Here is a 27,635-nt window from a genome sequence, read left to right on the forward strand (position 1 = left end):
TTTGCCTATCAGCAAATAACTGTCTTTGTTGTGCCTGATACAGATTGCCTGGGCCATGTTTCAACGTGTGTGCTTTCAGTTGCCAGTTGCCAAAACTTAAATTATATTTGTCCTTATGTTGTCACCTAGATACGGGATGACAATAAAAGACAACACCCCTGTCTTGTGGAGTTTTCAAAGCTGCCTGAAACTGAGAAGAATTATAACCTACAAATGTCAACTGAAACCTTAAAGTGAGTGTTTAATTGAAGTGAATGTGGAATAAACACTGAGTGGGTGATTTAATTCCTTAGAACTATACTGCAAAGGTATGTCTCTTGCCTTGAAAACATGATGCATTCTGATAAATGAGCGGGGGTGGTGATTATTCATGCCACAGAAGGATTTAGCAGAGTAACACGTCCACCATTGTTACTTATCAACTCAGATACAGGTTAGGGTCTTTGCTGTCCTGTATCAAGTTGACCTTTGTCCTCTCCCTCTGTCACATTGCAGAACCCTCCTGGCCCTTGGGTGCCACATCGCTCATGTTAATCCAGCTGCTGAGGAGGACCTCAAGAAGGTCAAATTGCCCAAAAAGTAAGTGATTTTTTTTTTCAAGATTTATTTATTTAATCATGAGAACAGAGAGAGAGAGAGAGAGAGATACAGGCAGAGGGAGAAGCAGGCTCCATGCAGGGAGCCCAACGTGGGACTCGATCCTAGGTCTCCAGGATCACACCCTGGGCTGAAGGCAGTAGTAAACCGCTGAGCCACCCGGGCTACCCCAAGTGATTTTTTTAATGATCGAAGATTTTCATGCTTCAGTCTGAGTTTTTTTTGAACTGGGACGATAGGAGGCCCCTGCACAAAGGCAGGTGATGGTCCCAGATACTTGCTAGCCGCAGTCGAGGATGGTCCTTCCAGTTAAATCCCACACAGAGGGCTGCTGAAGTACAAGTGTCTCCAGGCTTTCCCTCTTTTTGCTCCTTCAGCTAGGACCTGTGCTACTATTGTTAGCTCTAAGCCAGGAGACGTAGCACTCAGATGGGTACACAGCCTTTGGTCTATAAGAATAGCAGTTGCCATAGGAGCATGAAAAATGGTCAGTAGCCATAGCAAAGATTTACTCCTCCGGCGTTGGGCCAGCCTGGTAAGTCCTCTGTGGAGATGGTTGTCTCATCCTAATCCTGCCTGCATCCTATTCTCCCTGTCACCGTACGTTCGTGGAGAGGCACATGTTCTCACACACTCAGGTGCACACTCACGGCGCATCAACTGGCTCGCTCACTTGCTGACCCCCCCACGCACCAACCTTGGGTACACACGCATTCACATACAGGCATGGCAATTACTTACGAGCCAAGGCAGTGCCAGCTTTAATCAAATGCTTATCTTCCTCTTCTTCCCTGTTAAACTCCCAAGCTGCCAAGTGCCACTCTCAGAGGCAACTCCAGATGCTGAGAGCGGCACGTCCAAGAAGTAGCAGGTAGGGGGGCAAACTGCTGACCAGGCTGCTGGGGTCAGTGCTCAGCAGTCAACATATGTTGTTGCCCACGTGGGGGCTGTTGGGGATGCCCAAGATCCGACATCCCAAGAAGATGGATGATACGCAGTGTTTAATGCCTGCAGCAGACCCTGCATCTTATGCTGCTTGGCAGTTCCTGTGTAGTGAGAGCCCTGGTCTACAAGCCATCATGTTCAGGTTCTGGCTCTCATCTGGGCACTCCTTGGCCCTGGGTCCATGGGTGCCTCCAGGTACACATTCCCACATAGCTATGATCGGCTACTTGCCTGAGAGCCACTCCACAGTGTGGTCCTCTCCATTCATGCAGTGTATCTATCCGGGCTCATACTCAGCTTTGTCCCATCTTCACATTATCTGTCAAATTATCTACCCAATTACAGACACTTGAGGCTGTGGCTCCCGAGCTGAACAGGTGAAGGTCACCTCAAGCTCACAGATTCTCTGACGTGGTGGTGATTTTCTTTCTTAGCACCCAAAGTAAAGGTTTAACTTTCTGAGACTGAATGCTCATTCTCTACTGACTTACAAGAAACCATTTGGCTCAAGGTCCTGTCCTTGCCATGCTGCTGGTTGGAATCTTTTCTGTTTTTTGTTTTTGTTTTTGTTATTTTCTTTTCTGTTTTTGAAGTGAGTTGGAGGAGCTGTACGTAATTCCACAGCACCCAAATGTGCCCCTCGTTTGTCAGGCACACAAATAGTTTTCTTAGAAATAAAGCTGGACGGCACTGACCATCCACTTTGTCCAACAGTCAAGAGGTGGACTAGGGGTTTCATCTAAGGACTTGAAAGAGAGCTGAGCTATCCATTCTGCCAGGAAGTAGAACCTGAGATGGTAGCCTTATTTTTTATGGTATTCTTACCATGTGCTAAGATCTGGAATGTGAGAGTCGTAGAGATCTGTTCAAAAATATATATATTTTTACTTATAGCTATATGATGTCCAACGGCTATAAACCAGCCCCTTTGGACTTGTCTGATGTGAAGCTGTTACCGCCTCAAGAAATTTTAGTAGATAAGCTTGCAGAAAACGCACATAACGTTTGGGCCAAGGACAGAATAAAGCAAGGATGGACCTATGGCATCCAACAGGTAAGAAGTACTGGATCAAGCCTGCTGGAAAAGCTAGGAGATGTGGTAATCCATCAAAATGCCATTTTGCATTTTGCTTTGGTGGGTATTTGATTGGAAGGTGGAAGCTGCCCTTGCACTCTATCCCTCATGCTTCAGCGCACTCGTTATTTATAGAATCTGGGGATTGCATGGAATTTGTAATGGTCACATTGACATTAACTCTAGGCATAATTCCAATTTTGCAGAAGTGGATTGGCTTACCTTTCCTTTGTTAGTTGGTTCACTGGCAATCATGTTTCCTTGTGTGTGCCCACTGGCTGCATCTTTCCTTGTTCCCTGTCTTGCTGTTTGCATTCCAGAGAGCTAAGCTTTCATGCCACTCTCCAAGGCCAGGGGAAGTCTTCTACAAATCAACATTATAGTTCAGCAGTGTTTCTGGGATGGTCCCAGGTACCTACCACTAAAGATGAAAAGGAGAGGGACAAACCAGCCTTCCAGGAAGCCTGTACCCCTTACTTTAGCCCATTGGGCCAGGATTCCTGGGCAGTTCTTGGCTTGCACAGGAGACAGCCAAGACCAGGGTTCAGCAAGGAATTAGGTGGAGTCTAGAACCAACCCATCTCTCCTCAAAATATTTCCTCATCTCCTTAAGTGCCTGGGGAAGTTCAGGGATAGTTGTGTGTACCCGTGTTTGTTCATGCCTGAGCCTCTAACTCTGCCCATGTCTGGAAACCAAGAAGACCACAACTATGGAAACCATGGTGGGAAGGGGGATTCAGAACAGCATGTCAGGCATATTCCTTGATGATGACTCACCACTGAGGTCATCACCATTATTTTCTTACTCCTCCCCAGGGAACTGAGGAGGACTCTAATACAAGTGAGTACCTACTACAATGAAATGGACTCACTGTGGCTCTGCCACCTTTCCTGATGTGAACACAGATGTTTCTCTACATTGTTTCTCTGTTAAGAGGCTGTTGTGAGGTGACTGTAACAATTGAAATCATGGCATGAGCTTCCACAGGGGAATAGTTACGTAAATCCTCATCTGCCTTGCCTTGGGAATAGAGGTTTCTAACCAATTTCATGACACTTCACTTTATTCACAGGCTGGCATTATTAAAATGTGTTTTTTAATGCTAGCTTTGAACATTAGCAAAAACTCTCCATTTGTATTCATTTAATCCTGAAGAGGAGTTGTAAATGAGTATATTGCTAAATATCAAGACGCTGGGGGAAGAGCTGGTAGGCTGCTATGAGGAAGCCAGGATTGTAGCTGGGAATATGTAAGTGGGACAAGCCTTTTGTAAAGATGAAATGTATTTTCTCAGAACCTCTTTTCTCTGGTTTCACATAGGATTTGAAGAACAAAAGAAATCCCCGGCTGGTGCCATATGCATTACTGGATGAGCGTACCAAGAAGTCCAACAGGGACAGCCTTCGTGAAGCTGTTCGCACGTTTATTGGTTATGGCTATAACATTGAGCCATCTGACCAAGAACTAGGTAATGAGTTGAGATTGTTTATTCTGGTCCCAGTTGACTAAATCAGTCCTCTTCTGCAGAAATGCTGACTGAATAAATCTGACATGTACTATTAGAAATGATATTGGTACCAAAGACCACTAAAGTAAATGGTGTATTTTAACAAGTGAGGGGAGGAGGGAGGAGAACCATGTTTAAACTCTATGATAAGTTTCTGTGGTGAGCACTTCTGTGCCCCCGTCACATGAGGAATAAGTGATCCTCTGGCATAACTGAGCTTTTTGGGATATTTGGTCATAAATCCAAGTTACCTCTTCTTTATCAAACATGTGAATATCAGCTTACTTTGGGGCCAGGGTGTCTTATCTCTAAATTTAGTTCTAGCACTGATGAAAAAATCACCAGCCCATAATTGATGAACATGTCATTGTTATCCCATACCCAAGGAGAAATATAGGCAAATTAGGTCAGTATTACAAGTGATTTAAGAGGATAGATTTGGCATAAGACAGACCCGGGTTCAAATCCCTACTCCAGTTTACTGGCTCTGTGACCTTGAACAAGTAAACCTTTCTGAGTCTTAATTTTTTCATCTGTAAAGACAGTATCACTGACCTCATAGGGTTGTTACTAGATATAGTAGTTTCTAAAGGATCTACTGCAAAGTAATCGCTCAGTGAATGTTAGCTTATATTCTGATTATGATATGGGGATAATGGTGATTCTTATATTATGAATAAAATACCATGTTGGGTAGTGAGAGGACTTTGTCAGTCTTTGTTGTGAAATCCTTTTGAGGAATGCTGCCTAATTATTAAAGGCCTGTGTTCTCTATTTACTTCCTGCACCCTCTGTTCTTTTCCTTTTCACAACAGCTGACCCAGCTGTGGAGAAAGTCAGCATAGACAAGATTCGATTTTTCCGGGTAGAGCGGTCTTATGCAGTAAGATCTGGAAAGTGGTATTTTGAGTTTGAGGTGGTGACAGGAGGAGACATGCGCGTTGGCTGGGCCAGGCCAGGCTGTCGGCCTGACATTGAGCTGGGGGCCGATGACCAAGCCTTTGTGTTTGAAGGCAGCAGGGTAAGTCTGGATAGTGTCCACATGTCCTCAGTCCATGTTTCCCTTCTCCAGACATTTCCCTGAAATTGGAAGTACTAAATGTCTGGATCGCTAGCTTCAAAGTGAGTCGCCACCACCATTGCTAATTTAAATCATTGAGTGGTCATTGCTAGTGATTATTGCTTTGTTCTTTGCTCTGATAAAGGGAGGGCTATGTGTCCCCATCCTTTATATAAGCTCCATATCTACCCATTGCCTCCACTCCAGAGGAGGTTCACAGAACAGACTGTAGCCAGTTTGTAAGGAAATCTTACCACTTTGTTCCAGAGGGAGTTTGCTTACTGTTATAGCTGACTAGGTGTTAGGAGACTCTGGCTACTTTTTCTGATGAGCCTCTGTAAATCGGTTTCATTTATTTGTAAGATAGATCATTCCTTCCTGTGAATTGTCCCTGCTAGAGAGATGAGTACCTTGTAGAAATCAGGTACCAGTACCAGTTAGGAGAAATTCCTCATGCAGTCATTTATTCAACTGCATGGGGATTTTAGGACCTCTAGTTATCTAAGCTCTGGGGCCTTGTTTCCTAGGGCCAGCGTTGGCATCAAGGCAGTGGGTATTTTGGACGTACATGGCAGCCAGGAGATGTGGTTGGATGTATGATTAACCTGGATGATGCTTCAATGATCTTCACACTGAATGGGGAGCTGCTGATCACCAACAAAGGCTCTGAACTTGCCTTCGCTGATTATGAGATTGAGAATGGTAAATCTGCCACCTTCCCCACCCTCATTCCAGCTCTATGAGTTGAGGGAAAACCCAAGGAGAGCTGGGTGTATTCATCTACCTCCTTATTTAGGATGAACCATCTTTTGCATATTTGAAGCCCTGATGGTGAAGACTAGCCCATGTACTATCATTTTTGAAAAGTCAAGACAAATAATGGTGATGGTTGGTATGTGCAGCATAAATATAAGTTCTGAACTTCCAGATAGATTAAGAAGCTCTCCTCTGATTCCCTTAGGCTGTGCCTTGGTGTATTACAGTTTCCCAGTATTACAGAAGAAATGCTAATTGTATCCGGACTTACACCCCTGGGAGAATAGAAAAGTCAGTGAATTAAAGAATTATCCTTTTATTCTCATTTGAAATGTCAGTTTGCATGTTTGTGTAATTGAACTTGATGCTTTGATGAAAACCATTGAAACACAAAATTTCGACTTAGCTGTTCCCTTGAATGAAATATAATTTATTTTGAAATTCAAACATGCTATGAAACCCAAGTACAGTTGTACTCATTAAAGGTCCTGAATAGACAGACGGCAGTCAAGGCAGTGCCTTCAGCTACACAAAGGAGCAGTCAGCGCTTCTCATTTCCTGTATGCGTAACTACGTTATGTCCAAACATGGTTGGCCGCATATAGGAGAAGGAGCACTGGCCTGTGAGTCAGCTGACTCGCTCCTGATAAGCTTTGTGGCTCCTAGACAGCCTTGGCTTGACCTCTCTGGGCTTCACTTCCTTCATCTATACCAGATAATTGGAAGACAGACCATATAAGTTCAATGGCAATGACTTAATACCCACTGTATGTACACCCCTATTTTGATGCTGTGTCATTCTCTTTTTAATTATAGATGATGATGAGGTGAAGTAGTTAAGAAGGCAAGAGGCTGCTCTGGGTCAGGTGACCTGGGCTTTCCCCTAGCTACTGCCCTCTCCATCTGTGACATCTTGGGTTGACCTTATTTAACATCTTCTCCCCCTCTGTAAATGAGGAGGGCTCCTGTTAGCTCTAGATTTCTGAAACCCTGTAAGATGAAACTACTTTCACCTATAAAGATAAACCTACATAGCAAGAGCAGCAGAAATATGTGTAACTGTGTGTATAATAACATGAATATTCTTTATTTAGAGAGTTTTTTACTTTATAATAATGACTTTCATGCTTTTTATGGACACCTACTATCTGTACCTGAACATATTTGAAGAGAACTTTAAAGGTTTTTCAAAGACCCACACGTATGAGAAATAGAAAGGTTGCAAGTCAACATCTTTTCCTAGAAAGACAAGATGACTAAAGCCAGATGGGGTAATATTTGAATGCCTTCTGTAAAGGTTTAAAATCAAGGATTTAAAGAATTAATCCTTGTTGCGGACACCTGTGGGAAACATGTTGCCAGCAGAATGACTTCTATGCCGTCAGAGGCAAAGCAGAGGAAATGTGTATGTAGGTAGGAGGATACTGTAGCAAAGCCACCTAACACTGCTCTTAGGAAACTGTCATCTGCTGAGTACCCACCACATGCATTGTTCCTCTCTTGAGGCCAGGAGGAAAAGGAAGAACTAGAAGATTTAGGCTCATCCCCAAGGAAAGTAGCTCCCTAAGGTAAAAAGAGTCCGAAGATCGGGGACCTTCTCCTGGCTCTACCGTCTATGAACCAGGGGGGGTTACAGGAGGTTACTTATCTCTGAGGTAAGGAAGCGATAAGAATCCTGTCTGTTGTGCAGAATTATGAGAACTTGGTAAAGTCCAAAGCCTTGCTACTCAAAGTGTGGTCCACTTGTGAGAAATGCAGGATCTCAGGCCCCCATGCTAGACCTAGTGAGCCCCAAACTGCTGACACCACTCCAGTAGTCTGCATGCACATTAAAACATGAGAAGCAGTGGTTCGAAGTATATATTAATGCAAACAACAGCAGTGGTCAGGGGGTCATCGTCTTGCTTTAAAATACAAGAAATACTTTTTCTTGTTTTAAAATACATAACCCATAAATATGCAAAGATAACTCCAAACACAAAGGAGCAGGTTAGAAGTGACAAATGACGAATACAGAATGGAAAGTTTGGCTTGGAACTGAATGTGAAAGAGAGAATCTGAGAGGTCCATCTCTAAGGAGCAAGGTATTCCCATCTAGAGATCTAACTGCAGTAATAATTATAGTATATGAGTAGTATGAGTAATAGTGTGGAATTGGGGAAATGCAGGAAAGGGCAGAAGAGTTTGGAAGACTTTTGTATGGAATTTATGGAAGACAAAGCTGTTAAGATTAGAGAAGGTGCAGGTGACAGCCTCGAATACCAGGACTCAGTCTTTTCCTTCAAGAAATTTGTGTTGTCTAACTTGGGCCAGGCACCCTTGGACTTCACTCCCCAAGGCATGGGTTTGAGCAGAGGAACACTATCAAGAAGAGGGATGTTTTACAATAACCCTGCTTTTCGAGGATCATCTGTGTTGTAATGAAAGAAATGCCCCCTAGACCTTTTGTGTGCAGGGATGCTGTCTGACCTTCACAATAACAAAGTGTATTATTAGTGAGCTGTTTTATAATAGAATTGTTCCATATTTCATTAAATATTATGCTGTAATATTGTGTTGCACTTTAATAATACAGAGACGAGGTAGTTGGAAGTCCCTTTCAGGTCTCTGGTGGATCAGGAGTCTGTAGAAGGACACTTGAGAGGAAGTAGGCATATGCCACTCTTTGATGACAACAGTCTTGTAGCATCTCTCTGCTCTCTGCTCTCTCATAGTGTCTCTCTGGTAGAAAGAGGAAACAGTCTTTGCCTTGAGCTGTTATGAGAAAGCATCTGTTGAAAATAGAGCATTTTGTATGTGGTAGCCCCCCAGAAAACAGAATCTCCTATGTGCGTTTCTTCTGGTTGCCAGCATGCCTTGATTAGGATCATTGCCCTAGTAGGAGTTGTGCTGATTGGAAGTTTCTAGTCCTTTGAGGGAAGGAGTGGGGACAGGCATTCCAACTCATGGCTGTTTTCTTCTGAGTTATTTATATTGTTATCTCTATCCTCTTCTTTTTTAAAAAAAAGATTTTTTTTTAATTTTTATTTATTTATGATAGTCACACAGAGAGCGAGAGAGAGGCAGAGACACAGGCAGAGGGAGAAGCAGGCTCCATGCACCGGGAGCCTGACGTGGGTTTCAATCCTGGGTCTCCAGGATCGCGCCCTGGGCCAAAGGCAGGCGCCAAACCGCTGCGCCACCCAGGGATCCCTAAAAAAAGATTTTATTTATTTATTCATGAGAGACACAGAGAGAGAGAGAGAGAGAGAGAGAGGCGGAGGGAGAAGCAGGCTCCATGCAGGGAGTCCGATGTGGGACTTGTTCCCGGGATTCCAGGATCATGCGCTGGGCCGAAGGCAGGCGTTAAAACCGCTGAGCCACCCAGGGATCCCATCTCTATCCTCTTCTGCATCGTAGTTGATAGACTCTTACCTGCCTCATCAGGAGTGTTCTAATCCTTGTTCCTTCCTCTGATCCCTGGCTGGGACCCTTACAGCTCTCAGTGTTGTCACCTAATAGCATCTGGAAGCTCAGAGGCTTCCCTGGTGAAACGTTTGCTACTATTCTTCCCTTTCCTTCTACTTTATCAGAAGATAAAATTCTGAACATCCTGTTAGACTTCCTACGTGATGTCTGAGCAAGCCTTTCCTGCCTGTGTCCCGTGCCAGGTCTCTGCCAGGCACTCCTCTGAGACACACACTGCTCCACTGCAGCTTTGGGGTCTGCAGGGACGACCTCGCAGCTCGTCCCCCCAGTGGCTTGTCAGGATTGAACAGATCCCCAGCTCTGCTGGCAGCTCTTCTGTAGGTGGCAGGAGATCGTACCTGGGGAAGGTGTCACTGCCATCTGCGTGCAAACCACACTGCAGCCGCCCCGGGGTCCCCTGGCTCTCCCTCCAGGTGAGTGTGATGGTTCAGAAAGTGGCTAGAGCAGGGGAACGTAGCCCCTCATTTCCCATGTTTGCTGTAAGGCTTGAGACAACCTCCATGCTGTCCCTAAATTCTATCTCCCTGAGGCTTAGCGAGAAAGGAGAGCAAATGGGGAGCACACGTGCTACTGGGGTGAGACTCTCAGAAATGCCTGGGAAATGTCCTGGCTGCTCATCTAAACACTGCTCTCCAAGACCTCAGTTTTTCCTTTACTGGTAGTGAGCTGCTCTCGTGTCTTTCCGCAGCTTGAAAGGGATTAACAAAAGGTCCATGGTTTAGATTTTCTTGGGAACCAAGTTGTTTTTTTTTTTCCCCCCAAGCTCCCAAATTATTAAAGATGCCCCCCGGACTATCCCTCTTCCTAACCACAGAACTAGTAAGGGGGCCTTGTGATAGAAAAGTTAACAGAACCTGGAGTCTTCTGTAGGATTTAAATGCCTGTGTTCTTGTCAGTGCTCTCCTGGAACAAGAACTCTGTGCGCATCTTGGTTCAAGATAAGGTCATCTGTAAACTTTCTTTTCACACCTCTTTGAAAATGTCAGCATATTGAGGCTCCTGGGTGGCGCTGTCAGTTGAGTATCCAACTCTTGGTTTTAGTTCAGGTTGTGATCTCAGGGTTGTGGGGTTGAGCCCCATGTCAAGCTCCATGCTCAGCACGGAGTCCACTGGGGATTCTCTCTCATTCTTCCTCTGCCCCTCCTACTTGTGTGTGCGCTCGCTCTCTCTCTCTCTCTCTCTCTTTCAAATCAAGAAATGGATTAAAAAAAAAAAAAGCACATTGCATCTATTAGGCTGCATAGAGGGAGGGGCATTTCTTTCCCCTTTATTTTTTGGCCTCTTCTCCAGTGTCCTTTGAAGCTAGGGGCTAAGTTGTGTTATGAGAGCCACTGCTCATGCTAATACCACATGGCCTTACCAAATGGGTCTTCTTATCCAGATTTACTTCAGGAGGGCATGTGGCCACTTGAGAGGTAGCCCTTTTCATCTGAGGGGCCTTCAGCACTTCAAGGTTGTGGGTCTCCAGCTGCTTTATCTGGAGGCAACTGGTCAATGACATAACACTTAGGAAAAGTGAAGAAAAAGTCACAGGAAAAGTCGTATAGATAAGACTGAGTTCCCATTGCTTGCTCTGGACCACCTCCCTGGCAGCCTTCTGCATGCACTGGCTCTGCATGCTTACCAGGCGACAGGCCTGGAGCCAGCTCTCCAGGCTGCTAAGGCTCCATTTCCTGTACTCTAAAATGGGCCCAGTGGGTAACTCTGCACAGCTTGAAGCCCAGTGCCCAACACCTAGAAAGTACCCGATACCTATTAGCTGTTGTGGTTTCATCATCGGTGTCCCCCTTTCCCCATCAGGCAGAGTCAGAACATTACATGAGATGTTAATGCTGCAAGAAAGAAAGATCATCACGAGAGCCTCTCAGCCAGGTGGTGGGAGCTGATTCGGTGTACCCAGGTACCAAGTGTTCTTCCCTGGGGGAAAGCACTGGCACCTCATGAGGATTTATCTTTGCTCCTGGTGCTCTCCTGGTTCTCTCTTTTCTGATCCAGGCCTTTACAGAGGCTGTCCCAGATGTGCCCACTCGGTCCCAGGAGATGTCCCAAGTCTCTCCCCTGCTGCTGTCACGTCCACGACGACTGTGGCCACGCCTTCTCTCAGACTCTGTTCGGCTGCCCCAGTAGAGACAGCCACTGTCGTGCAGGGATGGCACAGGACCCGGTAACACGTCCAGTCCCCTGCCCTGGGACATGACTGCTGTTTAAATTATCCCCTGGAACATTCAGCCCTTCTCTTGCACAATGACTGGCAGCTGGTCTACGAGTCACAGTGTGTAGGGTCTTGTCCCCTCTTGTTACGTGCCCTTCTCATGACTTTGGTCAGGTCCATTAGCTCCTCAAGTCTTTAGTTCTGTCCTCAGTAAAGTGCCGTCTCCTTTGCTGGTAGCTTAGGAATGAGGAGGATCTGAGGTCCCTCAGAAAAAAGGCTTCCCGCCAACATGACCAGCCTTCCTCTGCGTGTGCCTCAGAGCACTGCTGGGTCTGTGACCAGGAAGTCACTCATGTGACTCAAGTCATTCAGAGGTCCTCCCCTCGGCCTCTTCCCCCCCGGGCTTCCCTAGTGTGTGTGCACCCCACCTCCCCAGCCGATAGAGAAGAAGAGAGGGGACACCAGCTTTCCTAAGACGGCCTTTCTCTGCTCACATCAGGGCGAGGCTGCTTTGTGATCATGGCCTCAAGGTAAGACTAGATGGTGGCAGTTCTCTGGGCTGTGTTAGCCCCGTTAGCAGAGACCAAATGTGCCCTCGGGAGCGGTGGTATTTCACAGCAGGGCTTTCACACCTCACTGACTCCCTGTTTGTAGAAGCTCCTCAGGATCAGGATGCTTTTCTTCCTTCACATCTTCCCCAGTGCAGGATGGAGCCCTTTGTCCCAAGGGGGACCCAAGAAATGTCGCTAAGAAGCAATGCTCATTCCACACACAACCCGACTTCCAGGGGTCCCCCTTAGGGATCTAACCTGTCCCGCCTGCCTTCCTGACGGCCAGGCTACCAGTGTGCAATCCGTCCTCTGCATCCCTGGGCGCAGACTCTGTATAAACATCACCCTCATTCTGCTAACATTGCATTAAAGCTCTCGCATTTGAAATGATCACAGATGGCATCAAGTAGGGTCCTGAGTGAGTGGGACTCGATCCCGGGACTCCAGGATCATACTCTGGACTGAAGGTGGCACTAAACCACAGAGCCACCGGCACTGCCCCAACACCAGTTTTCTTTGTGGGGGCTCCTCAGCCCCTGGCCTCAGTGCTCCTGCACCCTCCTGTGATAATTAGTGCTCTCCTAGCCCTGCGGATCTGTGGGTTTATGATTATGATTTACAAATATCCCACAAACAAGAACAGCAAACGATTGGAACCTTGGCTCTGGAATATTCTGCGTGGCAGTTCTCTAATATGATAAGATGCAGGCAGAAGCTTGGAAAGAGATTGTAATTGTAGGAGGGGAGGGAGAAACATCCCTGAAGCTCCTACAGGGAGACCTAGCCTCCTGCTTGGATGGGGAGCAAACAGCAGGCTCAGGGCACAGCCACTTGTAAACAGTATTTTGTAAACCAGCAGCATCAGTGTTAGCCTCTAAACCCTCCCAGGTTCCCACTCAAAAGGGAGAGAACCTCTCATTTCACTGGGGCAGATGCTGAGACATGAGGCTGTTTTGTTTGTGCCAAGTCCTTCTTTAGGCTTCTTGGGTTGTTTTGTTCTTGGCAGTGTTTAAAATTTCCCAGGGCCGAATGTCAATTTTCACAAAAGCGTAGACAAGGACTTTTATTTATCCACTTACTGGTCTTTTCCAGCTGACATTTCTTTACACCTCTAATGAATAAGCTTGGTTGGATGATCGTTTCTCTCCCAAATCATCTCCAACCAAAGTCAGTTATGCTCCCTGTGCACCATGGCAGCCAGAGTCCCTTTGACCTCCTGTTGGGTCTGTGCTCCAGGAGGAAAGATAAGGGCTGGTGTCCGGCCTTTCCTCCTAGACTCAGAGCCGTTGGGAAGCAAAGGCCTGACTTCCTCACAGCTCCCAGGGATGGTCCTGTGGGCTGAGGCAGGCTCTCTTGCACACTCCTCAGGCTTTGTGCCCATCTGCTCCCTGGGACTGTCTCAGATCGGCCGCATGAATCTCGGGATGGATGCCAGCACCTTCAAGTTTTATACCATGTGTGGCCTTCAAGAGGGCTTTGAGCCTTTTGCTGTCAACATGAACCGCGATGTCGCAATGTGGTTCAGCAAGCGCCTGCCGACGTTTGTCAACGTGCCAAAGGATCATCCACATATAGAGGTAACATTACACGTCGTGAGTGGCCCTGGCAGAGCAGGTGACCAAGCCATTAAGCTCCTGCTAATGCTCCTGTCTACAGGCAGCTGCTTACCTAGCCAGGCCCTGGCTGCCTCCCCGCCGCCTCTTCTCTTCGCTGGCCCTCAGGGCTGTAATCCTGGGGCAGCTCGGTGGCACCTTGCAGACAGCACTCACTTTGCAGACGGGTCCCCAAGCCCTTGGGCCACTCTTTCCTCCAGGTGTCCCTGTATTGCTGTGGCCATATGAGTACAGTATCCAAAGGCCTTAAGCATTTTTCTGAGAAAGTTCAGTACCTATAGTCCAGATGATATGCCCCAGATGTAGGTCCATGCTCCCAACATGAAGTCTTTTAGGTCCTATTTATTTGTGCTGAGCTACTTCCAGCATTTTAAGGTGGCACGTAGTAGTTATGGTACCCTCACTCTGTAGGAAGGGGCCAGGAGGGGCCAGAGATAGCAGGAGCCTGATGTGGGTGCTGGCTCCATGTCTCCTGGCCCCCATGGAAAGCCACCATGGCTCTATCATGCGGGGTACGAGGGGTGAGGGGATAATGGGAAGTCAAACCAGCTCCACTGAGGCATGAGATGCTGTGGTTGCTCCCACCTGACTATAACTTCCCTTCGCTCCCCATCCACTGCAGATCCAGCAAGCATCACCTCCTAATCCTCCCCTTTTCCCTACAGTCTTAAGTACTAGAGACCTTTATTTCTGTGACTGTTACCTGATCGTCACTTGGGAAGGCTGGCTCATAAACTTTTAGAGGTGACAAACCCCTCTGACAGACCAGTGGACTCTGGAGACCCTGTTGGAAAGATACACAAACCACACGAAAATATGCAAGCGTGCTTAGACATGCCAGGATAGGAGCTGCGGCGCTTAGACCCCAAGAAAGCTATCATTGTTTTGAGCCTTAGTTTACTCCCTCTGCACCCTCCCCTCCCCTAAGCACACACACATTTTGAAGACCCAGTTTTGCTCTTTCCTCCTCCAAGCCCGTCCCTTGCAGCGCTGTGCCCTGGCCCTGGGAACTTCCCACTGTCTCAAGGTGCCTCAGCACCTAGGCCGCGCTTGGGGTGCGGCTGGGAGATGCACAGGTGGGAGGTGACCCCTCCCGGGGAGCTGCGATGTTTCTCCTGGAGCTTTGGGCTTTCTACTGTCTTTCTCCTTACGTCGTCCCCTGCCCACCGGCAAGGGAAATCTCTGGAAACGTTTTCTTCTTTAGCCCCTTGACCTGAAAGTCGCCCTCGGCGGATGGCACCCTAGCCCGCTCCCCAGCCGCTCCGGCGGTTCTCGCACTTGGTCTGCCAGGAAAGCCACTGGGCGCGTTCTGAAACCTGTAGTTTGCATAGCCAGAGGCAACTGTGCTACTTGGAACAGAACAGGCGTGCAGAACAGTAGTGGTGAGCGCAGGTGACAAGGTTTGGGGCTCGCAGAAGCGCTGACGAAGACCGGCCCGAGGCAGGTGGGCCGGGCGGCCGCAGGCGCGTGGCTGAGGACCTGTGCTGTTCCAGGTGGTGAGGGTGGACGGCACCGTGGACAGCCCCCCGTGCCTCAAGGTGACCCACAGGACGTTCGGCGCGCAGAGCGGCGGCGCCCGCATGGTCTACTGCCGCCTGAGCATGCCCGTCGAGTGCCGCCCGTCCCCCGGCCACGGCCCCTGTCTGGACGGCGACGCCCTCAGGAGGTGAGCGCCCGGCCTCCCCGCCCAGCGGTCATTGCATGTGTGACAACCGCCCCCGCCCCGCCGCCTCCACTCTGGCTGCGCCACACCACGGCCCGAGCTCGGGAGGGCAGTGCGTGTCTGCACGAGCCCATGCACGCTCGGCAGTGCTCGTGCAATGCGACCTCAGGCCCGTCACACCACAGGTCACACGTCTGGTGGCAACGCCTCTGCTCTTGTCGAGCCCACCGGGTCCTCGCCTCCTTACAGTCTCCGGGGCCTCCGCTCTGGAGCCCAAGGAAGACGAGTGCCTGAGAGGGCACAACTGTCGTTGCCTTTGTGGGAAAGTAAAAGCCTCCGGGACACACGCTGCCTCCTGTGCGGCTGTGGCCAGGTCCAGGTCGGCAGAGGCGCGCCTGCTGACTGCTGGGACCTCTTCCTGGCAAGGAACGTGTTCTTTGGGGTCGTCTTCCCTTTGACGTGTCTTTCTGGTCGCGGGCGCGCGTCTGCCCACTGGGGCTGTGTCGGCTGGGCCTCCCCTGACCCCGCACTCGGGGCAGCGTTAAACCGCCGCAGCTGCAGGAAAGACTAGGACGGCGCTTTCTTTTTCTTTTTGGATGTTGGATTTGCCAACACACGGTATGACACTCAGTGCTCATCCGTCCAGAGCCCCCTCAGGGCCCGTCCCCCACCACCCACCTCCCCTTCCCCAGGGAAAGGGCGGTGCACTCGGGGCTCTGCCGCTCAGCCTCCCCTACCACCCCCACCCCAAGCTCTGGCCCACTGTCCGGGCTGACAGGGTGGGAAGTCACAGCCTTGGCTTCGGTAGCAGGTTACACATGCCCAGGCCCCAAGGCCAGCTGGGACCACTCAGGTACGGGAAAGTCTTGCAAGCTTGCTTTCCCCATTGAAGGGAGAGCAATAGCCTGTCAGAGCTGTGAGATTCTCTATACAGCTGAGTGACTAAAGGTGGATGCTCTTCCTCCCCCCCCGCCCCCACTCCAGGAAACAGATGCAAGAGATACTCTCTCCTACAACAACGGTAAGTAAACGTGTTTTAATTATTTGATTCTCTGTTGTGCCTGATAATACGCCCCTTACAGCAGAGATCTGTCTAGAGATCCCGTGCAATTGCCAGTTACCCTACCCCCTAATATCCACCTTGATGCTTCCAGAATGCATCTCTGACATTTCTCAAATGGGAGAAGAAAGACAGTTACTTAGCACACAGCAGAGGCTCCACTTGAAGCTCCCGATTGGGCATCACTGTGCACTTGTGCCCCTTGGCCCCAGGGACCAGCACTACCTTCCTGTTTGAAATGAGCGTGTTGGGGGGCAGGGGGCTCTTTCATTTCATCCTTTTGTTTGTTCTTTTATATAAACTTCTGTGAATCAACTCTCCCATCTCTCCAAGCTGCGCTAGGAATAATGTCGAAAGCAATCAAGTGAAAAGCAGGAGCAGGGAACAGTCCAGATGATGGAAGCTGATTTTGGTCCCTTTTCTAAAGTGATACAATAGTCAGAAAGCAACACTCGCTAATGCCTGTCTTTGCCGCGTCCTGACCCAAAAAAAAAAAAAAAATTGTCTTTGGAAGAAATGCATGTCACCCCTTCTGTAAAGTTATCCTGCCATGACAGGTTACCCGTCATCAGGGATGAGACTGTGGCTGCAGCACGTCACGCGTGTACTACGTGCAGGGCAGGGCGCTAGGAGCCTGGTGTCCCCTCGCCCACACCATCCCCACGGCCACCCCATGAGGCAGACAATGCCACGCACCGTGAAGCACAGGACAAGTGAGGTGCCCCAGGTCACACAATTAATAGATGCCGGTGGCAAGATTCCAGCCCCAGTCTAGCCAGCGGACCCTTTTATCTGCTCATCAACAAGATACAACAGGCTAGCAGGAAGGGACTTCGTCACCAACAGATGTGCTCAGTTTCATAAGGAGGATGAGGAAGCTGCCCCTTAGCCCAGCGTCTCAGCTCTTGGCACAGGTAGTGGTGGCGCAACCACCACGGTTCTCAGCAGTGTCTGGCCTCCAGCCTGATGGCCACACGAAGCACCTCTGGCCGTAATAGGGGCTTTTTCTTTCTCAGCATCTTTTTCAAGACTTTCAGAACAGCAGCAACAAGTACTTTGCACCGCCCTATAGAAGTGGGAGGTGTCGCAGGGTCGTCAGCGATTCTGTCTCCCAGGGCTTGGGCTCGGGCTCTGTGCCAGCCGTTCTGGACGGCAGCCCCCTGATTTCATGGGCAGCACCTCTGGGCCAAGGGTGGTAGATAAAGTGCTCAATTGTCTCAGTTCCAAAACACCAAGAAAAGGGAAACACAGGGAAGCCTGATGCTCTGGTCAGCCCATCCTAAGTCTGGAGTGCGGTGCAGTTCAGCTCTAGAGCAACATGTGCTTTTTTTTTTTTTTTAAGAAAAGAGGGCCCTGCGGGCCTTGCATTGGGGTCTGTCAGACCTGCCCCCCAACTGGGGGCCACTCACCCCACCCCATGCTCTCTCCCCAGCAGTGCTACTATGCAATCCGCATCTTTGCTGGACAGGACCCCTCCTGCGTCTGGGTCGGTTGGGTCACTCCAGACTATCACTTACACAGTGAGAAGTTTGACCTGAATAAGAACTGTACAGTGACTGTGACTCTAGGGGATGAGCGAGGCCGAGTGCATGAAAGGTAAGGGGGCTCCCAAGGGATGGGGCTGGCCGTCAGACTCCTCTCTCCCACCACCCAACTGTCATCGTTCCCCTTCTGCCCAACACCCTGAAAGAAGGAAACACCTCAATGTCTATGAGGAAGGAGATGGGAAGCACGGGCCTCAAATCCTCTGCCAGACAGGGAGTACTGTGGCAGATGTGGCATTAGTGAGGATAGAGGGCGGTTTCATCACAAGTATACGACCTGACGTGGGAATGGGAGCCACAGATGGACACTTAGGAGTGTGTGCTCCCTCACAGACTCCTCTCTGTGAGTGCCGTGTAAGCCCCGATCTCCACAACATCTAAACAAGACAGAGAAAAATCCCTAGGTGCTTGAAAGAAGCCAATTCAGAAGACATAAAAAGATGCACCACATCGTGTAGTAACCGATCAACTCAGAGCTCCTCATGCTAAGGATGTGAAGTGTCTGAAAGCATTAAGGAACATAAGATACAGCAAATGCCTGAATAAAGACCACAGATAGAAATTAGGGATCTTTGAGAAAGCACGTTTTAGGTACACGCATGCCTTCCCACTGTCCACTGAGTCTGGGAGTATCGGGGTTGGGGATTGCCACCAGACAAAGAGTCTCTGGCCAGCAGTGCCCCAGAGGTGACCAGGGACACCATGCCTTGAGTCCACCCAAGTGGGATTTTATTAATAGAGTCTTTCCTCAAATGGACATGTCTGGAGGTGTAGTAAATTGTTTCTCAAGCCGATCTTTAGCCCTACGAAGCCAGGAATGTTTTGTAGCCAGTGTTCTTTAGGTGCTACTAGCTCACCAAAGACTGGTGGCCAGAGAGGTCACATATAATCGCCGTGTCTTGCAGGACCACTGTGGGGCAGGTGATTAACAGCCAACTCTGGAAGCAAACTGCCTGGGTTTTAGACTGGGTTCCAGAACTTAACAGAGGTGTGACTTTGGACCACTTAGCCTTCCTGGGCTTCAGTTTACTCATCTATAAAATGAGGATGATAGTTCCAGGTTCATAGAATGATATTAAGATTAAATGAGATAATACCTAGAAAAATGCCTACAACAATGCCTTGACCCCTTACTCTCATGACCACTACTGGATGTGGATCATGTTACAGAACCCAGAAGATATGCTGTAAACAATATCCAGTGTCTTTTTGGCTTGGGAAGGAAAGCATGTGAAAGTGGTCAAAAGACTTTGCTCTTCAGCCAGAAGAGCAGAAGGCAGACATGTCCATCCCAGCTTGGTTTATTGCTCGAGTTTGCTGGCTGTGCCACACCAGACAGATTACTTGATTTACCTGCGCCTCAGTGACCACATTTATTTTGAAAGCTGACATGTTAGCACTAGAACAAGGCCCAGTAGACAGTAGGCACTTCAGTAATTCTTAGTTCCCATCTTGCATAATAAGGAATAAGTATGGAATCAATTTTCAGATGTTTTGAGGCATTTCAAACTTGGGCCCTTTAAAATATGACCAAAGTGTGACATGTCACATTCCCACAGCTTCAGTACATTAGTAGTTGAATCCTACAGTGGGCATCAATGTACTTAGCAGTCTCATCACTGAAAGGCGCTAATAGCATGGCTACTGTTGAGCCTTTATGGAAATCCTGCCCTGGCTATCACTCTTTGGGGGCCAGTTTGCACGGGCCTGGCCCGAGGGGCATTCACACTGAGAAACCAGCCAACTGGTGCCCCAAAGGGAGAGGAAGAGGAAGGGAACAAATGCTTATAAAGGAAATTTTTGGTCTCAAGGGGGAAATTATATACTTCTAGAGCTTGAAGGAACCTTGGAGAATTCTAATCAAACCTTTAACTTTCCAAGGTCATCCTGACCTCAGGATGTTGAAAGGAGCTGCATTAAAGCATCAGCTATAGAGTCACTGTCTTGTGTAGCCTGAGAAAAAGCACATTGATGGTACTCCAGAAAACTGGTTCCTCAAGCAGCGTGCACCAGGACTGAGCTGAAGAGGAGACCAGATTGTCCGTCTCTCGCCCACAGTCATGGTGACGGGCTCTGAGAATCACGTCTGCCACTGTACCACCTCTCCAAAGCCCACCCAGGATTTTAAATCTTTCATTTGAGGAGACAGGCTTTCGAGCCTTCATGGCTTTTTGGCTATTAGTCTTGGCTTTCAAATATAGATGCCTGTGAACGTGCCATCCCAAGGAATGTGGGCCTGGGTTCTCAAGTGTGTTACACCTCTTCCTTCACACCGCAGATCTTTGTTTCTGCCGTCTACACCAAATCCCCATATAAATCTGCCTCTGGTGGCCACCCTCTCTATTCCCGTCTCTGAGATGGGAGTCCCACCATCCCCATGATCTCTTTCAAAAAGGTGCATTGACATTGATCCAGGAAACCATTACCAAAACAGTATGTTCTTTGGACCAAAGTATCCTGATACATTGCCACATCTCTGAATTGAGTGATCATGCCTGAGAAAATTGGGTTGAAGCTGCATGAATTTATTTAAGGAAAAAGGTTATTGGGGGCCGACTGGAAGGCTTCCTTGGAAGATTTCTGGGGCATTTCATTCCTGGCCCTTAATGGCACACTGTCCCAGTCCAGATTCTGTGCCTCTTCCTCTCTTTGGCTTCTAGTGTAAAGCGCAGCAACTGCTACATGGTCTGGGGTGGGGATATTGTGGCCACTTCCCAAAGATCAAGTCGGAGCAACGTGGACCTGGAGATCGGCTGCCTTGTGGATCTGGCGATGGGCATGTTGTCTTTCTCCGCCAATGGGAGAGAACTTGGCACCTGCTACCAGGTAAGGGGTGGCTCTGGGTCTCAGACAGCAACATCCCCAGCTTGCGTGTCTATGGCTCTGCTCCTCCTCCTCTGCATTCAGCATCCTTACCATAGCGTGTGGGGTTGATGAGCCACAGCGTTTGCAAGCAATCCGGGAAGAGAAATAAGAACAAAATAAGAACAAAATGACTTCATTTTTTACAGAGGGAAAAATAGGAGAAACTATCATTATTTATTGGTTGACTAGATACCCTGGCCATCTTTCCAGAAGATAAGAAGGCTTTTCTTTGGTGATGGTCTCTGAAAGGTTCTCCATTTATTCAATGAACATTTCTCATGTGGCTTTTATGTTACCTGCGCTATACAAGATGCAAAGTCTAAAACGTAAGCAGAGATACTCCTTGCTTTAAGAAACTTAGAAGCTCAAAGCATAGACTCGTAAAAAATGACTAATTTACCAGGCTGTATTCCTTTTGCAAAAAGGTGATTCTCTTATGTATTCCTTGCAGGATCCTTTAAAAACACATTCATATAAATGATGTGTTTCTCTATTTTATTGACTATGAACTCTGATAAAACTACTCAGGAAATCTATCAACTGCACACCTGTATGTTTCCCCATCATTAACCACAAGCAGCTTTATCTCTTTTAAGTAGGATTTTCATCCTTGATGGCTAGGTAAACTTGGGAAATGCTGTTTATTATATCCTCTTTCACATTGGCAATAAACATTAGTACAGGGCAACTTTAAAAAATACTTTAGAAAGAAACCCAAACATTTCTAACCAAGCATTTCTCATATTGCTTAGCCAAGGTAAGTTTTTGTTTGTTTGTTTATTTGTTTGTTTTTAACAATAGTAGTTTTCAGTAAGTCTGGAGTTGGACAAAGCATATCTGGAAAAGGCTGAAATAAGGAATTGAATTTCTTTTTTAAAAATTGTATGTATTTATTCATGAGAGATACAGAGAGAGGCAGAGATGCAGGTGGAGGGAGAAGCGGGCTCCCTGCGAGGAAGCCCGATGTGGAACTTGATCCCAGAACCCTGGGGTCATGCCCTGAGCCAAAGGCATCAGACACTCAATCACTGAGCCACCCAGGTGTCCCAGGAATTAAATTTGTAGATTAAGCTTTCTTGATACTCCATGGGTAGAATAGAGGGTATGGAGAGTGTCATCTGGGTTCAGAGAAGGAGCTTACCTCCATCAAGCTCGGTCAGGGAAATGGTCCTTACAGAGAGACCTTGATTTAGAAGCAAAACAGGAATTCCTCCATCTGAGCAAGGAAGGGAGTATACTAAAGTTGAAGGGGTGGTATGGGAGACATCCTCATGGCGACAGGGAAGCATCGGGTATATTTGCCCATGGTGGGGCAGCCTAATAGGGGCCTCTTCAGTTAGTGGTGAGAAATTCATGCGGAAAGATGGGGAGATAGTGATGGGAATTGAAGAGTTCTTGAAGGTTTCTGACCAGGACAGTGACATGCAGTGTTTAAGGAAGCCCAGCTAACTACAGCAGATAAAGAAACATCCCACTACTGTGGAAATGGATTAAAAGAAAGAAAAAAAAAACAGATCCTACACTCAGCCCCTCATTGCAGCCTCTTGGTAGCTGTTTGGCCTGTGGTTGGAGAGGCGGCATCTAGAAGGGGGAGGTAAAGCAGCCACTCCAAATCTGAATTGTTCGGTGCCTGAGAACAGATGGAGCAGACCCCTCCTGGGGCCCGGGGTCATTGTGGTAGCATGCAGGCAGCCGCCGCCTCTCCAGCACCTCCCATAGCACATACCAGTCTGTGTGCCTCCCCATTGTCTCAAGGGGACAGTGGGAGCATCGCTGACACCCCCCAGCAGGCTGGCCCAGCAGCTAGGGCCCAACTGGCTGTTCTCAGAAAGAGGCCTTTGCAAAACCAGGCTTGGGGGCAGAAAGTCAAGTATTATTCTTCTGGTGCTTTCTCATAATTCCACCACCACCCCCCGTACCCCAAGCCCCTAAGGAAAAAAAAAAAATATATATATATATATATATTCCTGCCGTCCTTCAGAATCCATTAGCTTTTTTCCATTAACTCCTGGAATGAGTTTGACTGAAGGGCTCTCCCAGAGCTACACAGAGCTACAAAGCACCTAATAACTCTGAAGGCTGGCTGGCGTCGGAGGTCCCCACGAAAACAAATAAATAAGCCAGGCTTGGCCTTGGCAGCTGCAGAGACTTGCCTGCACCAGGGAAGAGCTTGTGCCATGGAGGAGACAGGCCCCCTGCTCCGGCCTGTGCGTCCTGAGAGGCACCCCCTGCTCCGGCCTCTGTGCTCTGAGAGACCTCCCCCCTCTGGCCTGCATGTCCTGCCATCTCTGTCGGTGGCCCCAGGCCCTGCACCCCCCAACCGGGATGCCTGGTGGAGAATGGGATGGTGCCAGGTCCCTACAGGGATCCTTGGGAGGCCCACTCCCGCCCCCACAGCCGGCAGCGCGTCCAGTGCCCTGGCAGCAGGATGATTGTCATTCTGCAGCTGTGGCCATTTTCATTTTTTAATTATCTCCAGAGGAGTCAGGGCAGCAATACTTCCACACTGGCTTGCTGCTCAGGAAGGACCAGGAACCAAAATAATGAGAGGAGGACTGGCTCAGACAGCGTTCCTAGACAACATTCCCACCCCCCCGCCCCCATTGCGAAACGCCACCCTGCATTTGGAAAGCCCTTTCCTGTCGCAATGTCATCATGCGAGAAACGAGAAAGAAAATGTGTGTTCAAGAGCCGCCCCCCGGTGACTGCCACCCTGACCACACTGCTCCAAGAACAGAGCCAGCTACAATACTCAGATTTCCCAGGGGTTGAGCCTGCGATTCAGGCCAGTCCCTATGCCCTGACCTTCACACATGACCAGAAATAGAACGCCCATTGCTGCAGGAACCAAAGAGCTCAGCCAGTGAGAAGAGGTACGTCACATAGGAAAGGAAAAGAGCCCAGGTGCTGCCTGGCGCCTCAGACCCAGGCTTGCTGCTCACAGACGCCTGGAGGCTCCCTACTCTGAACGGCTGCTCCTTGAGCGCAGAGGAGGCTGGGTCTCCTGTCTGTCGCTGTCGCTGGGCCTGGACCGGGACCCGGCACCCAGGAGGTGCTCACTACCTTTTTGTTGTCCAACTGACCAACACGGCTGGGAACCTGCTCTTTTAGTTTTTTGCTTCTTAACATGGTGCCCGTAAAATTAGCAGCTAAAAACCAAGACTTTTGGGGCACCCGAGTGGCTCAGTGGTTGACTGTCTGCCTGCGGCTCAGGGTGTGATCCCCAGGTCCTGGGATCAAGTCCTGCATCAGGCTCCCCGTAGGGACTCAGGCACACTCTGCCTGTGTCTCTCATGAATAAATACATAAAATCTTTTTTAAAAAACGAAAACATAAAACCCAAAACGTTATTTCCCAGTCCTGTAGGTTTGGGTTCTCTCTCTGCTCACGTGCTCACAAGACCAGAATCAAGGCGTCAGCTGGGCCCAGCTGCCTGTCTCTGGAGGCTCTGGGGGGAATGTGCCCCAGGCTCCTTCAGGTTGCTGTCAGGACCCAGTGGGGTGGTAGGCTGAGGTTTGAGGTCTGTTCTTCCTTGCCAGTCTTTTTCCTTACCTCTCTGCTCCCCAAGGTGCCCACATTCCTTCTTAGGGCCCCTTCCATCTTCAAAGCCAACAAGAGCATGTCCTATTCTTCTCATGCTTCAGTCTCTCCCACTTTGCCTTCTGGCCCTAAGAAGAGAAAACCTCGCTTTTTAAGGGTTCGTGTGATTAGATTAGGGCCTCAAGGATAATCTCTCTGTTTTAAGATCAGAAAGGTCCTGTCTCTGTTTTGAGGTCACCTTACTTACATCTGCAGAATCCCTTTGCCATGTAATGTACACAGTCACAAGAGTAACCCCACGGGTGAGGAAGGCCACCTAGGATTCTGCTCTCCCAGTTGCCATTTTTATCCCCATATACACCCATGTTCTTCACAAGAAGAAAACTTGTGTTTTCTTCTTTCTTGAGTGGTTGAAGATAAATCTCCATTATTCATCATGATGGGAGCATACTCTGCACGGTAGACATGAACCTATTCCAGGCATCTGGAATGCTTTGAAAGCTCCTCCTCTTGGGAGTGGAGTTTGAGGAAGGCTCTGGCATTTGGCTGAGTGGTTTATGAAGTTTGCAGGGACCATTCCTGAAAGATCTGAAAACATAACCACGTTCTTCAGCCTATTATAGGTCCCAGTACTAGTGTGACTCCGTTCAGCATAGAAAACCTTTGGGCCTCATGCATTTATCTGTCCCTGCGGGCTCAGATTCATGGGCTTCTTGCTGGTACACATGAAGTCTCTCAGCCACCAGACCTCTCTTCACTGAAGGTCAAAGTGATTTGAGTGTGGCAAGTTGTTCTAGATTGTTCTAGATGTCAGACGTCAGATATCTGAGAAATCTGGGGGCCAGCCCAGGGATGTATCTGATCAAAATTTCCCATTTGTGTCTTTCTCCGCTGCAAACTCAGGACCTGGCACAAAGCAGATATATAATAGGTAGCAAATATTTGTTAAATGTCCTTTACAAAGCTTATTTCAGACATCGCCAGGCAGTTCTAGCAGTTCCATCCCCACATTTTGGCTTTACGGGCATTTATCCCTTCACATGGTCCATGGATACCTGAAGCATTAGGCATAAACCACATGTTTACACTTAGTTTGTGAGCCCCTGCAGTGTACCAGGAGGGATCCCTGGGTACTGGGTGCAAGTCCAGTCTAACCAGTCTGACCTGTTTCATCATGAGCAAGTGATAGCACAGACCATGTAGTCTTGTAAGTCACTTACAGCCATAAAGATGGGTGTTTTTATAAATCTTATGTCTAAATACATTGAAGAAATTCATTATTAAAAGGAGGCCTGTAACCAAATGTTATGACAAAAAGAAAACCTCTGTATTCATTTTCTGTTACTGTATAATGAATTGCTGTGGATGTAGTGACTCAAAACAGCATACGTTCTTTTCCAGAGCTCAAGGTCCTTTTTCTGAGCTCATGTCGTCACTGGCAGAATTCAGTTGCTTACATTTGTAGGTTGGAGGCTCCATTTCTTGATGGCTGTAACCAGGGGCATTCTTAGTCCCATGAGATCCCCTGAAGTTTCCCTCTCATGGCCTTTCACAGGCTGTTAGAACAGGTCACTTCCTTCTCCAAAGCAAAGCGGAGAACTTTCTCTGTTGCGTCTCGACTGAGACGCAATCTTAAGTAATGTAGCCAAACCAAGGGAGTAACAATCCTACCCTTTTGCCATATTCTATTTGCTAGAAACAAGACACAGGTTCTAGGGGAGGGAACTGTACAAGAGAATGACTCACTGAGAGCCGACTTAGGGTATATCCATGATGCTCACCATCCCCCAACTCCAAGAGAATTGCAAGAACTTCCTAATGTCCAAATTTACTTAAAGGCAAAGGACTTTGGTAAAATTAAAATCCCTTTTCTTCTTACATGGTCTTTCTAATCTGATTAAAAACCCTGTATCAAAGTGGGCAAGTGGTAAGTGGAGTCCCTGCTGTCATTAATAAATCCACACTTCATCTAAGTGGCAGCTAGAAGACAGACAGTGAATCCCACGCTGTTTAATGTAAGAACTGGAATCAGAAAGAGTGAGAAGGGGGTGGTGAGAAGTCCAGAGGAACCAAGTGAAAATAGGTTTTAAGAAAAGGAAACAGACACCAGAAGTAGCCTCTTTATGTTATTCCAGGGAAGCACCTGCTGATCAGTTCTCAACTGGGGGTGTTTTTCTATGGACATTTGGCAATCTTCAGAGACTTTTCTAGTTGTCATGACTATGGTGGGGGTAGAGAGTACTACTGACATCTTCTGGGGAGAGGCCAGGGATGCTGCTAGATATCCTACAATACACAGGACAGCCCCTACAAAAAAAGAGTTACACAACCATAAATGTCAGTGATGGTAAGGTTGAGAAGGCCTGCTGTAATATGCCCATTGGGCTTGCCGGGTCAACATCCCTGTGCCTTCAGAAATAATATTGAAGCCCTTGCACCACCCTCAGTGATCACCTTCTGTGGGCAGGAGTGATGAATGATGGCATTCCCTCTGAGCCAGTTGTCTCCACACTCTATGAAGAGCCAGGCCATCACGTTGTTCCCTGACCAATAGCGGCCACCACCTTTGGTGGCACATTAGTAGGTCCCCATGTGTGACAAACACCCTGAGTGCTGGAGGGAATTGTTAGCTGCAGTTACCAGAGAAAATGAAAGAACATGAGATTATTCAAGCCCAAGTAGGGGGAAAGAGAGAGTGAATGAGGCAGAGGGCAGTGACAGTCACTACCAAGAGGCACCAAATCTCAGAATTTCTGAGCAGTGGAAAGGATGCGCCAGCTAGGTGTTCTCTTTCAGCTAAGGTTAGAATGAGGGTGTTGATTCAAACAACCAACGACTTAACCATCTGTGGTTTTATAATTCTGAGCAAACCTCTCCATTTGTCTTGGTTTCCAGGTGGAGCCCAATACCAAAGTGTTTCCAGCAGTCTTCCTGCAGCCCACGAGCACCTCCTTGTTTCAGTTTGAACTTGGGAAGCTGAAGGTATTGATCTGCCCCTTTGTCCAATGGCTATGATAAAAGAAGGCAACATTGACCACTAGGGGAAAAACCTGAGGCCTCAGAAAACAAGGGACACCCTCCCCATACACCGCCCACTGATCTCCCCCCACCACCACCCCAGCTCCCAAACTTACCTATGAAATTCATATGACAGAAGGTAGGTTCTCGTTTTCCTTTCTCCCACTTCTACTGGGTGCTGAAGGAAGTAATCACTGCTAATAGAACCCACTCTGCAAGG

General features: G+C 48.2%; 1 protein-coding gene across 4 annotated transcripts in view; it reads left to right on the plus strand.

The window, feature by feature from the left end:
* RYR3 (ryanodine receptor 3) overlaps positions 1 to 27,635 on the plus strand; it is a 508,658-nt gene that overhangs the window by 307,737 nt on the left and 173,286 nt on the right. For all 4 annotated transcript variants that reach the window (XM_041743628.1, XM_041743630.1, XM_041743629.1 and 1 more), the window contains exons 22-33: positions 130 to 233; positions 496 to 579; positions 2,437 to 2,596; positions 3,939 to 4,086; positions 4,941 to 5,146; positions 5,713 to 5,887; positions 13,481 to 13,689; positions 15,219 to 15,391; positions 16,373 to 16,409; positions 17,881 to 18,044; positions 20,653 to 20,818; positions 27,293 to 27,379. In XM_041743628.1, the coding sequence (XP_041599562.1) occupies positions 130 to 233; positions 496 to 579; positions 2,437 to 2,596; positions 3,939 to 4,086; positions 4,941 to 5,146; positions 5,713 to 5,887; positions 13,481 to 13,689; positions 15,219 to 15,391; positions 16,373 to 16,409; positions 17,881 to 18,044; positions 20,653 to 20,818; positions 27,293 to 27,379 (1,713 nt within the window). The remainder of the gene's footprint in view (positions 1 to 129; positions 234 to 495; positions 580 to 2,436; positions 2,597 to 3,938; positions 4,087 to 4,940; positions 5,147 to 5,712; positions 5,888 to 13,480; positions 13,690 to 15,218; positions 15,392 to 16,372; positions 16,410 to 17,880; positions 18,045 to 20,652; positions 20,819 to 27,292; positions 27,380 to 27,635) is intronic.

Source organism: Vulpes lagopus, chromosome 2 (genome assembly GCF_018345385.1).
Source record: "Vulpes lagopus strain Blue_001 chromosome 2, ASM1834538v1, whole genome shotgun sequence".
Taxonomy (NCBI): domain Eukaryota; kingdom Metazoa; phylum Chordata; class Mammalia; order Carnivora; family Canidae; genus Vulpes; species Vulpes lagopus.